Source organism: Eufriesea mexicana, unplaced genomic scaffold, assembly GCF_001483705.2.
Source record: "Eufriesea mexicana isolate 0111107269 unplaced genomic scaffold, ASM148370v2 scaffold3653, whole genome shotgun sequence".
NCBI lineage: Eukaryota > Metazoa > Arthropoda > Insecta > Hymenoptera > Apidae > Eufriesea > Eufriesea mexicana.
The window spans coordinates 146454-163752 of record NW_016911671.1 but is presented as its reverse complement, the minus strand read 5'-3'; the positions used below and the strand labels follow the sequence as shown (position 1 = coordinate 163752).

Sequence of the window (17299 nt, the reverse complement as noted above, 5' to 3'; positions counted from 1 at the left end):
AAAAAAATGAGATTAACTAGTATGCTAAAAAAACTAAAAAAAAAAAAAAAAAAAAAAAGAAAAAAGAAAGAGATGATGAATTTTTGTTGTATTAAGGTGAAATAAAATATCAAAAGTTTAAACATTATGAAAATCCTGCAACAATCACCTATGATAAGACAATGCATTATACCTGCTGAAATGATAACATTAAAACATACCTTCTTTGTTGACAGCGTCCAAGCTCTGATACTGCAGCTTGTCTGTAGCTATAAAAAAAAGACACAGGAAACACCAGACTTTCTGATGAAATCAGACTGTTAATAATAACCATTATGGGTCCAAAAAGCGGAACGTTACTAATAAAAAATGAGCAGATTGTTCTTAAAATACAATATTGTATTTTTTAACAATATTGCTAAATTATTATAACATTAATTTTACGACAATACTATTTACGAACGTTTTTTATAATCATTTAGTTACGTATCACTATCATGCATAATCAAAGAACATTGACTCGGACTCATTATTACATATGTACATTAATGTTAAAAACATTGAGGAAGTACATTACTTACCTTTCTCAGGCTTGTCTTGTCTTTGATGATCATAACTACGAGCACGCGGTTCAACAATTGTTCCTCTCTCTGCATCACGTCGTTGACGTTGACTTGCAGCTAACTGACTACCAAGTCTTGCTGCTTCGTGACCAGCTACAGTTCTGGCACTAAATGTTATATAATATTTTATAGTAGATAGTTTATAGTTTATAGTTTATAGCATTAGAAAATGATTAATTAAAAATCCATATACCTTATTGGAATAGGCGCAGAACTCTGTAAAAAACCACTATCAAATGGTTCATCCATCATATTAGGGTGTAGATCCATCATATCAACTGCTCTACTAGTTGTTGGACTATCTATCATTGCGTCTACAGTATCTGTTTCCATAGGTGGTGGAGGTGTTTCCTAAATATTTAATAGAAAGCGTTAATTTGTTTGTACTTTTAATTAAGAATATTTATACATACAGATTGCAATGGTGGATTCATAAAATCGTCTTCCAAAATTCCTAATTCTACATCTTCTTCTTCTATTCGAGTACTGCATTGTGAAATAGTATCTTGAGCAGAACCACCACTTTCAGCCTAAAAATATAAAATATATATAACTTTACGCTTTTATATATTTCTATAATAATGGAATAGAAGTAATAATTATAAAGTTTACTTACTACATTATGGCTACTTTCATTGCGTGAATGTGGTCTAAAACCTGGTCCTGGTGGTAAATTCTTTTGCACACAGCAATTCACACCAGGACTAAAATGCAATTCAACATGGAAACGTTCTTCACTGCTTGGATCCTTAGTTGGATCTTCGTATAACATAACTACAATTTGGGACATGTAATTTAATTCAGAAACCATGCTAACATATTCCATAGCTCGACGCCATTGTTCATCTTTCATTACCTGTGTAATTAATATATTAGTATTTTTTATATATTACATAAGATAAATATGTATATACGTACATCAAGTAAACCACCATAACGTAAAACAGTTAACAAGGAATGCACATGACTTTCACTTGTAAAATAAAGTCTTGTGCGCACATGTCGACCTGGACTAGAAACGCCATGAGAGTACCTAAAATATATAATAATCATACATATATTAAGCATCTGAAATATTATATTAAAGATCTAATTTTACCTTGGATTAAGCCTATTAACAGTTTCTTCTCCAAACTCCTCAATATTTCTCTGCAAATCTGCTCTTATTTTCTTTAAAAGTGGAGTGCAAATACCTTGACCTATAGTAAGTTTCTCTTGCACTGTTAATCCATATTCCTATAAAATTTCTAAGTTAAGCTATTTTTTTTTTTTTTTTAAATAAAAAGTATTAAAATCTTCACCTGTGGTATTACAATATCTGCTAGGTACTTAGAATAAATGTACAATTCTTCTGCATGTTCAAATTGCAATGTATGGTTATTATGTTGCAGATCATACTTTATACAATCATAAATATCTGGAATTTTTGATATGTCAAATCTCTTATTTTTGGTACAAAAGTCTTTCTCAATCTTCCCCCACCGTCGACCCATTAATTCCCACGTTTCACCGTGATAAAGAATTGCATCTAAATATATTGGATAAATAAGTATAATTTCAAAATGAGATTATACATGAAATCATACCTTTGGTTTTAGGGTCGTCTTTCTTAATACGAACAATATCCATTAGCTTTTGAATCAAAGTATGCACATGCTGACAACACCGAACAGGATTTTTTACAAAATCCATTGCTGCATTAATACTTAATGCATTACCAGGATTTATCTGCTCTCTGTCTTCACGTGTAAATTCTCGATCCTGTTGTAGTAATTCATGAAGTCGTGTTTTTACCCTATACAAATATATTATTAGAATGTACTCAGACTTCCATAACAATACTTGAATAAATTGCCTTACATACATGTTTTGATATTTACTGCTGTCACAATCATTGTCCAACAAACCATTAGTGTTAGCACTTTTCACCATTTGTACTAATATAGGCGTTAATTCACCCTCTAATGCAAGTAAGCCTTTTGCAAAAGCTGCAGCTGTCATCTGTACTCTCCCTTCATCACTTGCATAAATCTTCAAATCATGTCGAAATGTTGAATGAAGTCTTAGCAATCCTAAACCTTGTGCACCAGCATAATCACCTACATATACATAATAAAATACTTTAGAAAAGCAAAAGGAATAAATACAAAACACATCTTTTGTATTCAATAAACATAAAGTACATATGATTTCATTGAGTGATTTATGTTGTTGTAAAAAGATTATAAAAAATTACTATAAAAATCGTAAATTACATATATGTAGATATATCTAATGAAGTTTATGTACATAATTTTCCTAACAAGTTAAATGGTATTCATATTTACCTCTTTATCAATGTCAATATTCTCTAATTAATTGTAGTTATTTTTTATTTTCATAAAGTGAGTAGAATGTGTCTAAAATTATTTACAAGAGAAGATAGTATAATATATGTAGATTTGTAATGTATATGTGTATGCATGTACATGTATGTTTAGCGTGATACTGATGGATAATAAAATGTAATTATGAACCTACTAAATCAAAAAATAGAATAGATAAATATTTAAGGCCATAAAATAGATAAAAGCAACTAATCTTAAAATTCTAAAGCACTTCGTTACAATAAAGTGAATACACATTTAATTAGCATAGAAACAGTGTTTTCCTTCTTTTAATTTAACACTTTTTGAGTGATTTTAGTACTGTAAAAAAGAAAAATTTTCATACAATTATTAATAGAATTATTATTTTTAAATTACTATTTCTATGCATCTGTGGCACAATCTACATATAACTACAAAAAAGCGTTGATTCAGAATAAAAAGTTACCGTGGTTTGGTAACATCTCTGAGTCTTCCTCTGAAATAATATTTGAAATTATCTATGAATCAAAGATTTTCGTAAAGGTATAAGATATTTACTATCCTTTACCGAAAATGAAATCATCGATAACTTAATTAAAAGCTCAATGTTTACCATCCATTTACTTTTATATTTTCGTTTTTAAATAACAAAGAAGTTATATCAGCTACCTAATACATACACATATGTTCTATTTCAATTAAATTTTTTTATATGCATATGTACTGTACAATATAAGTAGCAATAGTATATTATGCATACGCTCAATTGAGCAATCCAGATAAATAAGTCCAGCTGGAGTTCAGCCAACATGTGAAACTTATTAAATAAACAATTTCATTATGAGATATAAATTAACTTAAAAATGAGCATGATAAGCGTATGAACATAAGATACGAACCACTAAGGTGTCTACCTTGACCACCAGGATACATGCAGCGAAATATTCTTCCCAATTCTTCTGCCTGAATACGACCAGCTGGTGTTAATTCTCCACCCCATTTCAGTATCAAAACAAGTGAAGGTTCTCCAAGTCGATCTAATGAAAATTATTTATGTTTTATATATATATATGTATAAAAGATATATTCTATGTTTTGTACCATCATCAGATGAGCTTCCTCTAGGTCGCCCTCTTGGTTGGTACTTCATTTGCACTTTGCGATTTATTCCTGAGAAATGTCCATACCTAAGATACAATTTTAGTTAAGTATAATTTTTTTTCAATTAAAATAAAAAATATATATTAAAGAGAATGATGCTTACATTTCTAAGACACTTTTCAATTGTTCTAATTTTCCCTGTTTTTCTTCCAATTCTGGTCCAGCAGCACGATGTTGTATTTCAGCTAATAAACTACGAGCAGTGTCCAAAATTTCTTGCAATTGCTTAGGTCTCTTTAATTTGATGTGACCATGTTTATAGCCATCATATTTTGCAAATATCTCGAAAAATCTATAATTAATAGGATGAATGAAAAGTTATTTTTTAAACAAATTTAAACATATAATATATTTACTTCGGATGACGAACTTCCACTTTCATTTTTTGTTTCGGTGTTCGATCTCCATGTCTTATAACAGCAACTACACATCGCAATTCCATCCTGCAGTAAATACAGAAATATTAATACAATTATGATATCTATAGTTAATTTAAAAACATTGGTATAAAAATAAAATTAATATACATCTTCCCAAATGTAGTAGGTACAATAGGTGGGTCGTCTAATTGAAAGGGAACACTCCATGGTATGTGTAAAGTGGGAGCTAATTCCCTCAAAATCATATTTCCCAAAATCTTTGCACAATCGTCATAGTATTTGTTAGAATTTTTCACAAAACTGAATCCATTTACATCACATACAAATGACTGGCCATTTGCTCTAACAAGATATAAATTATTAATATAGTGAAGAGTGGATTATTATGTGCTAATAATTTCATAGTATTTCAAATGTCTTTATACCTAAGTAAATCAAAACCACACACTGTTTGTTTGAAAGCTAGACACACTTTTCTACTAATTAGCTTTTCAGCATTACTTAGTATAACTGGATAGCGAATTTCTTTTCCCTCTGAATCTCTTTCAACTTTACCATCTAATGCAGGACTTTTTCTTGCCTCTGCATGAGCATAATCTGGACCCACAGTATAAACCTTAACATCTGTACCATCGGTTGGCATGAAATCTTCATAAATGTAAGAACCTGTTTTACGAACTCGAGATTCTGGTGAATATACGCTACTACGACTTCCAATCTATAAGATAGATATAAAAAATAATTTTATTCTTATCATATAAACATAAATTTTAATTGTTTCAAGTTAAAAATTTTATTTTATTTTATTTACTATATACCTTCCTAAATAATCTTTGACTTCCTCCACCTGCAGATGTAGGATAATAAATATAAATGTTATGATCTTCTGCAGATACTGGTTTTTCTACAAAAGGTTTGTTAAATGTAACACCATTAACTTCCACATGATCCTCTGATTCCACCAATTCATGATCTAAAATAAATTTTTTACTATATATTTATGACATAGAACTGAAAAAGTATAAATGATTTATATAGCATACGTTTTGGATCTGATGAATCTCTATCCAAAACAGCATATCTCGGAATTTCGATACCTTCACTCTCTAAAATAGCATAAACTCTTCTACGATCCTATTACATGTGAAATTAATATTATTTAAAAAAATATTTGTTGTTATTTACAACATTTATCAATATTTATCACCAGTTATATACCTGAATATCATACTGCATTGGTAAATTATTGATGATAAAAGGATTTCTAAGGCTAGCATAATTTATAGCTTTATCAAGAGGAAAACCTTTACTGTGGAAACTTATTAAACAATCAATAATTGGCCAATCTTCTACAGACTCCTGTAAATATATATTTTGATATATAAAAATTAAAACATTTTTATTTTCTACTAGCAATACCTTTAAAATAACTTCTTCAGGAAATACTACTATTTTAATGTACTCAAATTCTTCTAATCTTGTTAAAATTTCTTTCATTGGTTTACTCTGAGATTTTTTTGCCATCGCACAGATTCCAACCAAAACTTGCTTCCCTTCTCCTTCCAAGTCACTTCCACCCATGCATCCATCATCATTACTACACCCGTCCGACAGTTCGGCCTAAACAAAAATTTTGTTTAGTAACAATTTGTTGTATATAATATTTATGAATTATTTTTGTCTTACTCCTGCTATTTTTATACTCACATAGTGTCATATAAATTTAAACAAAGCTAGTAATAATATAAAAAATAAAATTATAAAAATAAATGGTGAAATTTTTATTCATATAGGGTAAAAATTTATATAATGTCTATTAATAATTGTGTTAAATATTGCTCACCCAGTACATTTTTAAGCAGGATAAAAAGCCAGGTCTGTCAAGAGCTTGTTTAGAATAATTTTCATACAATCTCGATTTGTTATTCATTCTTAGATGATTACAATTAGATGTAAAAAAGACCAACCACATGCATTACTTGCCTACATAAAAAGGGAAATATAAATCGAATACTAAATATACAGTTGTTACAAATGTATCATATATGTAACTGACAAAAAAGTAATAAAAGGTAATGAAATATCAGATGATTTATCATTTTATATTTCCATTTAAAAATTATATACTATAAATTATATACTATGAATACTGAATTTTATATTTGTGTAACAATTCATAATTATATTAATTTCATTATTTTAATACATTTTTAAATTATTAAAAAAATATTGCAATTTTATAATAATCAATAAAATTATATTATTAGTAAATAGGTTTAACAGATATTAAAAATATATTATAAAATAAATAGAGAATTGTTTTTATAGATGAATACAATTTTTCTTGGTGTCACTAATCTTTTATCTACTACTACTAATATTTTTATTTTAATCTAGAACTGTATTTCTTCTTTTTTAAATAAACAATAAGTTTACAAATATGTATCTTATGTATATCGAATTCCAATTTTTTAAATATTTTTTAAATTAAATTTTATCTTATTATTTAAAACATAAAAAAGTAATTAACAGCTATTAAAAATTATTTTATCCAAGCACTTATTAAGAATATTATAAACATCAAGAAAATTAATCTAACAACTTCTAACTAATTTGTAATTTATTTAATGTCAACACTATCACTTGTACAATTGTATGTTGAACAAAAACTAGATAAAAGCAGACTAATAAAAAAGTCTTTACATAAAGATAAGAAACTATGTCTCTAGAACATTTGATTTATTCACTCTATCTTGAAACCAAGAAATTTCTTCTATGTAAATGTTAAAATTTTTACTTTGTAATGATAAAATTTCTTATTAAAGATTTCAATATTTTATAAATTATATAACTTTAATGCAGAAAAATTATGAAATATAAATGATAAATTTGTATTTAATAAATTGTGATATAATTTATAGTAATATTAAAACATTTAATGCTTCTACAAAAAATCATTAAAAACAATGCATAAAAATAAATACAATGACAACAACTTTAAAATTAATTAACAGAGACTCTACCATCATTTGCCAATATGGTTCTGCTTCATTATCACAATCGAAGAAGTAAACATCAGGAATTGTTGATGAATGTAATGAATTTGTATTTTCCATTATAAATTCAATTTCAAAGTATCATAAACTACTACCATAATTAAATACAATGATCAGCAAACAATGAATGCTATTACTAGAATACAAAAATACAATTTATATTTACATAATAGAATTAATATATAATAAATATATAATAAATATATAAATGTATATATGAAACATATTGTATAAACTACTAAAATAAAATACTACATTTGTACTAAAAATATCACAATTACTAATATTTGTAAGGAGTTTGCAATTTGTAGCCTTAAAAATTGATAGTAATATTAACATTGATATTAAATGATATATTGTCTTTTTTATCAATCATCTAATATACTTAATACAATTCACAATTATTAGACACTAAATACACATAATATTAAATCAGGCATTCTTCTCTTTATATACTTTAGTGCAATTATTGGTTGAATAAATATCCTAATTATAGCACACAAAATATGGAATTTATACATTGAATGTGTAACTATACAGTTAAATATAAAACGTATTTAACAAGTTCCAATTCAATTTATTTTTAGACTGCTGAGTATTAGAAGAGTACTTTTTCATGAGTCATATAGTTACTTAAAGTTAGTTAATAAAACATTGATAACTAAATAATGAAAACAATGAGATACTAAGTTAAATTTAGTGAAGCATGTTTATATTTACTGTTAAAAATAAATTACTTAAGAAATATAACTCCATATATATAGTATCAATATTAAAACAGAAAAGCAAAAAAAAAAGACAGCAATTCATACAGGTACTGTGTAGTACTGTCAAAAATAATCATTTCTTTAACAAAACGATTTTCTAACCTTTGTTACTAGTATTCATTAATTCAAAATAAAATGGAGTTTACATGCACAGTATAGAGTATACTTTTCTCACTCTAAACATCTATTTCTGATAAATCATCAAAGATGTTATTCTTTAATTATTTAGTTTAGTCTTAATATCTGTAACAGTTATATAAATGTTGCAAAATTTTGATACTACATGATCATTCTTCTAAGAATATATTTTAAATTAAGTTGTCTCAGAAATTTATATTTCATTACTGATGAAATTTGTAATCTATTAGCAAAATTTAATATAAAATGATTAATTTGATAATTGGTCCTTAAAAATTATATTGAATATTATATAAAGAGAAAACAAAACTTACTCTTTTTGATGAACGATATATAGAAGGAGCAACAGGACCCACAAGGGTTGGTTGTACAGTATTTAAATCGCCTACATAGAAAATTGGTCGGCTGGCACTCCGTAGACCCTAGTGATTAATAATCCATCAAAACTCCATATTTTTGATATTTAATTAAACTAAGGAATTTAATGCACTATAAATTTGATATTATACTTATCCCTTTAAAATGATTAATAAGAATATCTGATTACTATTTTCTTCTGTAATCATTATAACATTAATTTAATTAAACTAAAATAAATTGAAAATTAAATAAGAGACATTTACATCTTTCACCACAAAAATTTATTTCAACATATTTAATAAAAAATCAAAAAATATTAAAATTGTTAAAGAGAATGTTGATTATTCTATATAAATGAAGAACATTTTTATTTACCTGATAACCATGTTCCAATTCAGTGTAAGACATGACAGAACAGGTTTCATTGAGGAAAGAAAAACAGTTTCAGCTTAGATTTAGAGAATTCACCGTGTTCTGAAAGAATTACAAATTAAATTTCTGAAATAATTGTAATTATCATTTTGTATATATATAATTTTCAAACTGCAAAACATAAATTTTAATACACTAATTATATTAGTTGACTGTTTAATTAGATTTACAAGCATTTATTACTTATATTTAACAAAAATATATTCAAAAATATAAAGTAACCTCGACATTTAAATAATTTTATAGTTTTTATTATAATTCGAATTCAATTAATTCCCAATAAAGTGAAATAAATACAGTTACCGTATAAAATAAATAATATTAAGTATGATTTGATACTACACAACATTACAGATGAAGTGTTGTGACTTATTTCGTTTCTTTTTATTTCAATATAATGTCAATGATTTTAATCGAACTTACCAATTCTAGTTTTAAATTAATTTAAAAAATCAATGTTAAGAGCAACAATGTAAAACTAATAAACAATATTAAATCTCTAGCCGATTAAAAATTTTCATTAATATTCTTCAATTTTCGGACATCTTGTCAAACTTGAATCTCGATCTCTCATATCGTTCAAGAATTGATCATCCGGTTAATTATACATATCGATATTACGTATCGCGAAATATAAATAAAATATTTTTTAAAATACAATCTATGTAATGAAATTAATTTATTTAAAAAAGATGTATATATTTATTCATAAAGTATATAGGTCAATATAAAATAAGAATTTGTTGCACTGTGCATTAACTTTATTTAAAGTTCAATTATAAAATGTTATTGCATATTTACATCATAGTAATTTCGCATCGATTCAAGAATTACAATTTTTGCACATTTTCGATATCAATTTTTGTATTTGTTTAAGATTACATTACATCGTTATATCGAAATTTTATTGAGCAACATAATGATGATGTAATTCTAACATTTTGTTTTTTCTTTATATTAAGTATAAAACAAACATACTATATACAAGTACAAATAAAAAATGTATCATTTTTCTAGAAACAATCACACTTAAAAATCAACCAAGTCATTCATTATTTAAATGTTTAAGTAGTTTTCAACAATTTAATTCAATTTTTTATTTCACATATAATTTAAATGCTAACTTCTCAATTTAATTGTTTGTTAATTCTAATTTTGTCTTTTCATTCGCAACATTTTTAATATTAGCATAAATAGATTCTAATATTACTTACTTAAGCATACTGCAGTAAAAAAAGGAACTGTATACAATATTTGGAACTATATGTCATATAAAAGTTAAAAGAGCAGTTGTACTTGAACACACGTCACAAAAAATGAGTAATAAAAATGAAATGTAATATTAATAACTTAACAACTTTAACTAGATATAAGATCCAATAATTTTGAATCTGTTGATCATATGAACTTGAATTTAATGATCAATGTATTTTTCTACTACTCATAGCATATAGTTGTAGTTAAACAAATATAAAGTGTATAAATTTATTCTACCTAGTGACAAAACTACATATTTTATTATGTTATTGCACTAGATTTATTTTTCATTTAAATCAAATATGGCTAGTTTTGCAAAGTTATAGATAACGTTTTGTCTTTGTAGAATAAAATGTAAAAATAAAAATTAACAAAGAATTATGATGCTCATCATGAAGTACACATTATAAATAACTTCTACAAAATTACAAAAACTTAATTCACAAAACGTACACGATCTAACGATATGAATATGAAAATTCATACGCAAAATTTGTACTAATGCCTTATACATTTAAATATTATCGAATATTATTATATCATAGTGGCAAAACGCAATGCCATTAATTGTTTATGATTATTTTTTCAAGCCACATGAATTTAAATTTTTTGTTTCATCTGGCTGAAGTTGTTTATTTGATATTGAATGATTTTTTTAACATTCATGTTCTATTTATTATCAGCCCATTGGCCAGATATTAGACGTCATTGTGATTTCATTGATACTAATTTCCTTGAACGTGCACGTGCCTCTGTACGAATATTTGTATATTCAAACCAAAGGATGTTAGGAATTAATGTTGTATCTCGTAATAACAGATATTCTGATATCCAGCTAAAAATGTAATGTTAGATGTAACTGCCTTTTTTGAGATTAAGAATCTTTTTACTAACTACTTACCATGAAACAATTATAGGAAATATTGGTGTAAGAACTATGTATGTAATTATAAACCATGTTGTCCCCAATATAATACCTATGAATGTACCCCACAGTACCTGAGAACTACTGTGATATAATAAATAAACTCTGCTGTATGTAACTAAAATAGCAACAATTATACAAGCAGCTATGATAATAATTCTCCAGAACTTTTCTGAAATACTACTATTATTATTGTGATGTAACCTATAAACATGTAAAAATATAACAATTAGAATAAAATATAATTGTTTTCTATATTTACATAGTAAAAAGATATTACCTGATGCATATAAAAAGTATAGTATATGCAGTAAAAAACCATATGAACTGTGCATGCATTGATGGCATACCATATTCAACATAAATAGATTCACGTTTCATTGGTCTTGGTTCACATATAGTGTGTTTTAATATAGAATTTATACATTCATTAATTAGAACACCGCCAAAAAATGTAATCTAAAAAAAAATATTTTAAGTATTAAAATTAAAGATACTAAATCAGCTTAAAAATTTCTACTTACTGTATGTAAATCTCTTCTAAAAAGAATTAATGTTATGAAACCAGCTATAATAGCAAATGGTATTAAACTTATTAAAGCTAAGAATTTTCCAAATAAATCACCTGCAAATTAAAGGAAATTTTAATAAGTTTGTCTTTAATATTTGGCACAAACTAAATATAAATATGACTACATAATATTTAAAAACTTTGAATTTTATATTCATTAGTGAAATATACAGGTGAAATACATAATGAAAATAACTCTACTTGTTAAACATATGCAAAAAGTTGAAATAAACAAAAATAATTCAAAATACAAAAAATATGCTAAAAATAGAATTTTGATTGGAAAATATACATGTTAACAAAAATTCTGCTAAAAAAATTTAGTCTAAGAATACAATATTTCTTAAAGAAAATTTAAGTATACTTATAACAAACAATTTTTATATAATCATATAAAGGAAAGAAATAATGTTTTACTGAAAAATTTTAAAATACTCACCTTGAGGATACTCAACAAAAGTAAGAGATAAGGGAACCCATTCAGATTTTTTAACAGTATCAACAAAATGTGATTTAATTTCATAAAACGAGTCATTGTCTAACGATGCCATGTTATCGAAATTTTTGAAGTGACCATAACTTGGACAACTCACCGCGCAGTAACAATCATGGAATCTGAATTATAATGGTAGAAACTTAACAGAACAACTTCAATGTGCATGTTGTTTAAGAAAATTCAGAAAAAAAAAAAAATAATTTTCGTCATTCCTTTTAGTATTTATCATTTGACCAATTATATTTATCATCATTTATCTATATAATAAATTTGATTATACGCGATTTTGTTTAATATTGTATAAAGACCGATAAAATAAAAAAATAAAAATTACTAATTAATTATTAATTTATGAAAATAAAAATATTCAAAAAGGATACTTTTTTATTATAAATATTATATCACATTTATTTTAATTATATTAATCATAATAAATATAAATATATAGTTTTTATTTGTATTAATAGTAACATATGATAGATGTAATAAATATGAAATTTTTAACATTTTCATGTTATTTTATTGTTGAATGATATTTCTTAATGTTTAAATGCGAAATAAATATACAGAATACTAAATTTAGTTACATAGATTTAACTAGTAATTTAAGAATATGAAGTTACTATTTGAGCTTGCAAGATGCATTGTGCACTGCGTAAGAAGCGGGAGAGGTAGAGAATTGGATAGTTGCATGCTGCTTTGATCGGTGTTTGGTTCCTGTTTGTGGTATTAATTTTATTCGCGAGTCGGTACAATGTACGTATCGTTTGTGATTTTAATGTGCCGATTCTTTCGTAGTTTTTCTAGAACTTTTTAAGAAATTGCGTTTATCTTACGTTTGAGTACATCCTGTATGCTCATACAGCGGACAAAAATTTTTTAAACTATATAATGGATTAATATTTTAGGTAACGTACAGTTTTTTGTATGATATATTATATGCTGTGAATGTTATCCGTATAATTTTTATATACTATTCAATGTTGTTGTTGATAATAATGCATACGTGTTATTAACAATACAAAATGTAATAATAATATCTATAAATTTTATGATAAAACTTTATTTATATTTTTTTTTCCTTAATATTATCTTTATTTTTGTTATATGATATATATTAATAAAATATCTTTTTATATTTTCTTTTGAATGTTTTTCATCATATACACTATTTTGATCGTAGCTTTTGTATTGAAATGTTATATGACATTCTTTAAACCACATGGCAGACCAAGATACTGCAGATTATTATGCACTTTGTGCGAATGATAAAGATAAGATAGAAGGTCTAAATGAGAGGCTGATGGAAAGTAGCATATCTCAATCATCGTGTGACCTAAATAGTAATAATAATAGCATTACAGTTGAAAAAGCAGCATCTGTTTCCCCACTGTTAAGTCACTATAAATATCATTGTTTCTCACGTCATGATAGTCCAGTCAATTTTTCATCTTTACCAACATATCTTCCACCCATTGGTGTATTCTGGGACATAGAAAATTGCCATGTTAGTATTAAATTGTATAATTATGTATTATTGAAATATATTATGTAATAATAATTGAATATAATATTTCTTATGATTATTGCAGGTTCCAAAAGGAAGGTCTGCCATGGCTGCAACACAAGCAATTAGAGATAAATTTTTTAGTGGTTATAGGGAAGCAGAATTTATTGTAGTATGTGATGTTGTAAGAGAAAATAGTAGAGTAATGAAAGAATTAAATAATGCTCAAGTAAGTTCAGTTCACATGTTCCTTAAAGATATGTTATTTTAACATTACACTTACAAATCTTGTATTCTACAGGTTAATTTAATACATGTTGCTAGAGAATGTAAAAATGCTGCTGATGAAAAACTTAAACAATCCATTAGGAGGTTTGCTGATATCCATGGAAGTCCAGCAGCTGTAATTTTAATATCTGGTGATATTAATTTTGCCCCTGACCTCAGTGACTTACGTTACAGGAAAAAAATTCATGTGATACTTTTACATATGAAGAATACATCTGAAGCATTAATACTATGTGCTAATGAGCACTATGATTTCTCAGAACTTATGGATTCACTGCCATCTACAAATCTACAGGTAAAACTTTTTAATTTTATAATTAAAGCTTCTGGTTTTGTAAACTGTTTTATCATAATCACCATAAATCTTTTCATTTTTATATATTGACATATATTCATTAATTTATTTGTTATTATTAATGTTTTTAAATTTATAGCAATATGTATATAAATTAAAATATTAATTAAATACTATTTTTATAAGTGTAAAATATTAGCATGTTAATTTCGTTTAATATATGTATGTTTTTTAGTATTTTGTAAAGTTTATGTTCCTTCCAGGTTACTGCATATTATGATCTCCTAGTTAGTAACCTTCCTGAAGATCAAGATATTATATCCATTAAGTATTGTCTTAAACAAATGTTTGAAAGCTGTGGTGGTCAAGTGATGGAAATTCAGCCAAATACTGCAATTGTACGCTTTACTTCAAAACCTTTTGCAGACAGGTATTATAGATGTTTGCTGTGATTTTACTTTTTTATGAATTTTGTTTAATTGTGTGTATAAGATAACTGTACATCAAAATATACTGTGCCTAATTTAATCATAATGTGAATAACATACTATGTCAGAGGTAGCTTTGTTCGAATATCCCGCCTATTATGTAACCAATGTGTCGTTCCTATTTACAGACATACTATTGGTCTGTTTAACGTTCATGAAAAAAAGCGGTATTTAAAGTAGTAGGGATAAATACATAAATAAGATAGAATTCAAATACTGTTCAGCAATGTAACGAACATAGTGGCACTGTAAGAAGATCACAATTTTGATTTGTATAGCATACTTAGTTCGTATATGTATATGGTAGTAATTAGTGTTAAAAAGTTGTTATTTTTTTGATACATTGTTGTTATTTATCATTTTATTTATCTATATTACAATATTGACATTATCTGATGATTTTATTCACATGTAAGGTAAGTTAATAATACATTTTTTAGTAAAAGATTATTGTAATCTCGAAAATCAGAAACGTTTAGAGAATTGCAAATATTAAATAAAATATTTAAAGTTTCTTTGAAAAATTAACTGATATCTTAATTTATAGTATAAATATGTTTATTAAATTCTTCAAGGTCATTTATAGACAGGATTGATTATCTTGTGTAGTGAGCTCTTGTAATTACAGTTAGTCGACTTTGTTTAATAACAATGTGATTTTTTTCAGAGCTCAGAAGCGTATGGATGGAAAGATTTTTCTTGGTTCAAAAATTTCTGTAAAATTTCAAAAAGAAACAGAAAACATCTTTCAAAAAGTTCGAGGTAATTTAATTTACTTTTTATTTTGTTTTTTTCTATGAGTCTTACTTTATTATTAAAATGATAATAGTCACATTGATATGAAAGTGTTAATAATTCAATTAATATCAATATGGCAGTATAAACAATATAATAGTTTATAAATGTATAAATTCATAATATTTATTAATGCATTGTATATTTTTAGGAAATTCTATAAATAGAAACGGTACTGTAAGTGAATCCGAAATTGTTACTAGTTCTCCAAGGCAAATGTACAGTGCAGGTGCTTCTTTAGCGGGTGGGAGAACCCTTCACATTCCACATTACCAATCATCATCACCAGTTATTAGAGCATATTCTGGATGGAATACTCATTGTACTTCTGCTTCAGCACCAGTAGGGTAATTGTAAACTACCTAATATACTTATATGTGTATTGATAGTTATAAAAATGATGAGAATTCGAGAAAGAGCCTTGGAGTCGCGAGTCGATTTTGTCCTTGCTTGATTTGGGCAATGAAATTTAAAAAACTTTGATCTTATCTGACATAATGTTAAACATAATAGCAAAAATTGCTACAAATATTTTATAAATTAAGATCGTTTCATATTTATTATTTACAGAATGGTTCAACTGCCATCTCTTTTCGTCGGGAGACCATATTCAAATAATAATAATAACGTAGCTTTTAATAGAACTTATAATGAACTTGCAAGGGCCCAATCGCCGCTATTTTGGCAAGTCCCTGGTTCCCAGCAATTTGGTCATTTATGGGAAGAACAGTACAAAGTATGTAACTTTATCGAAATTTTAGTGTTATAAAAAAATTGTCATAAAAAATGTCGCGTATTGTGATTTATTGTTCCTATTAATTTAAGGTGGAGAAAACGAAAGTACTTAGTAGAAGAATTCATATTCCGCAGGTTCGGGATAACGGAGTTGTAAATAATATAGCTTCTCGAAGTTCTGAAAGTTTAAGACGTCTTAGAGGAACACACACTTATGTTCAACCTCCAAAATGGACTGCCTCAAGACAGCAACATCCTCCATTGAATGTTTCTACAAGCTTGAATGGAACTGGTATGAGAATCATCTTTACTTATTTTCCTCAAATAATCTTAAATAGTGATTAACGAATGTTTTGATACATGTAGCACATTCTCAATCGAATTTTAAACGTCGAAGTCCGTCTCCCATGTATGATTTGCAATCACGAGAACGAAATCAGTGGAATGGACAGGTACAATTTAAGATATAAATTAACAAAATTGAAATAGATTTTAATATTTTCATCTTTTTAAAAATTAGCAAAATGTATCTGTACGTAGTACTAGAACACCATCGCCTTATGAAAATACAGTACAAACAATAAACCAACAAAATAACCATACTTCACCTTATCATCCAAGTGATACAGAGAACGAAGAAGTTGAGGTATTTTTATGCTCTTCTATATTTTTTTTTTTTTTTCTTTTTTTTTTTTTTC

General features: G+C 26.3%; 3 protein-coding genes across 3 annotated transcripts in view; 1 reads left to right on the top strand and 2 right to left on the bottom strand.

Moving 5' to 3' along the window:
- The window catches only part of l(1)G0196 (inositol hexakisphosphate and diphosphoinositol-pentakisphosphate kinase), a 15040-nt gene extending 5271 nt beyond the window's left edge, over positions 1-9769 (bottom strand). Inside the window, exons 1-24 of the mRNA XM_017905048.1 lie at positions 9668-9769; positions 9188-9286; positions 8767-8874; positions 5911-6111; positions 5710-5850; positions 5535-5625; positions 5310-5464; positions 4917-5209; positions 4639-4833; positions 4468-4554; positions 4215-4403; positions 4052-4137; positions 3850-3987; positions 3417-3446; positions 2467-2701; positions 2189-2397; positions 1904-2130; positions 1702-1838; positions 1521-1635; positions 1219-1458; positions 1016-1132; positions 796-953; positions 561-709; positions 201-248 (exon numbers count right to left, since the gene is read on the bottom strand). Coding sequence (XP_017760537.1) covers positions 201-248; positions 561-709; positions 796-953; positions 1016-1132; positions 1219-1458; positions 1521-1635; positions 1702-1838; positions 1904-2130; positions 2189-2397; positions 2467-2701; positions 3417-3446; positions 3850-3987; positions 4052-4137; positions 4215-4403; positions 4468-4554; positions 4639-4833; positions 4917-5209; positions 5310-5464; positions 5535-5625; positions 5710-5850; positions 5911-6111; positions 8767-8874; positions 9188-9220 — 3382 coding nt within the window. The 5' untranslated portion in view covers positions 9221-9286; positions 9668-9769. The remainder of the gene's footprint in view (positions 1-200; positions 249-560; positions 710-795; positions 954-1015; positions 1133-1218; positions 1459-1520; positions 1636-1701; positions 1839-1903; positions 2131-2188; positions 2398-2466; positions 2702-3416; positions 3447-3849; positions 3988-4051; positions 4138-4214; positions 4404-4467; positions 4555-4638; positions 4834-4916; positions 5210-5309; positions 5465-5534; positions 5626-5709; positions 5851-5910; positions 6112-8766; positions 8875-9187; positions 9287-9667) is intronic.
- Positions 9770-11188: 1419 nt separating this feature from the next.
- LOC108551096 (dolichyldiphosphatase 1) lies at positions 11189-12548 on the bottom strand. The gene is given in 5 exon segments (XM_017905123.1): positions 11189-11325; positions 11392-11630; positions 11707-11885; positions 11951-12051; positions 12437-12548. Coding segments are annotated over 5 exon segments (750 nt in total). The 3' UTR covers positions 11189-11206.
- A 799-nt stretch (positions 12549-13347) lies between these two features.
- Marf1 (meiosis regulator and mRNA stability factor 1-like protein) overlaps positions 13348-17299 on the top strand; it is an 8735-nt gene continuing 4783 nt past the window's right edge. The window contains exons 1-11 of the mRNA XM_017905133.1: positions 13348-13401; positions 13677-14000; positions 14086-14229; positions 14302-14583; positions 14847-15013; positions 15739-15833; positions 16018-16213; positions 16437-16602; positions 16692-16893; positions 16968-17053; positions 17122-17247. Of these exons, the coding sequence (XP_017760622.1) occupies positions 13716-14000; positions 14086-14229; positions 14302-14583; positions 14847-15013; positions 15739-15833; positions 16018-16213; positions 16437-16602; positions 16692-16893; positions 16968-17053; positions 17122-17247 (1749 nt within the window). The 5' untranslated portion in view covers positions 13348-13401; positions 13677-13715. The remainder of the gene's footprint in view (positions 13402-13676; positions 14001-14085; positions 14230-14301; positions 14584-14846; positions 15014-15738; positions 15834-16017; positions 16214-16436; positions 16603-16691; positions 16894-16967; positions 17054-17121; positions 17248-17299) is intronic.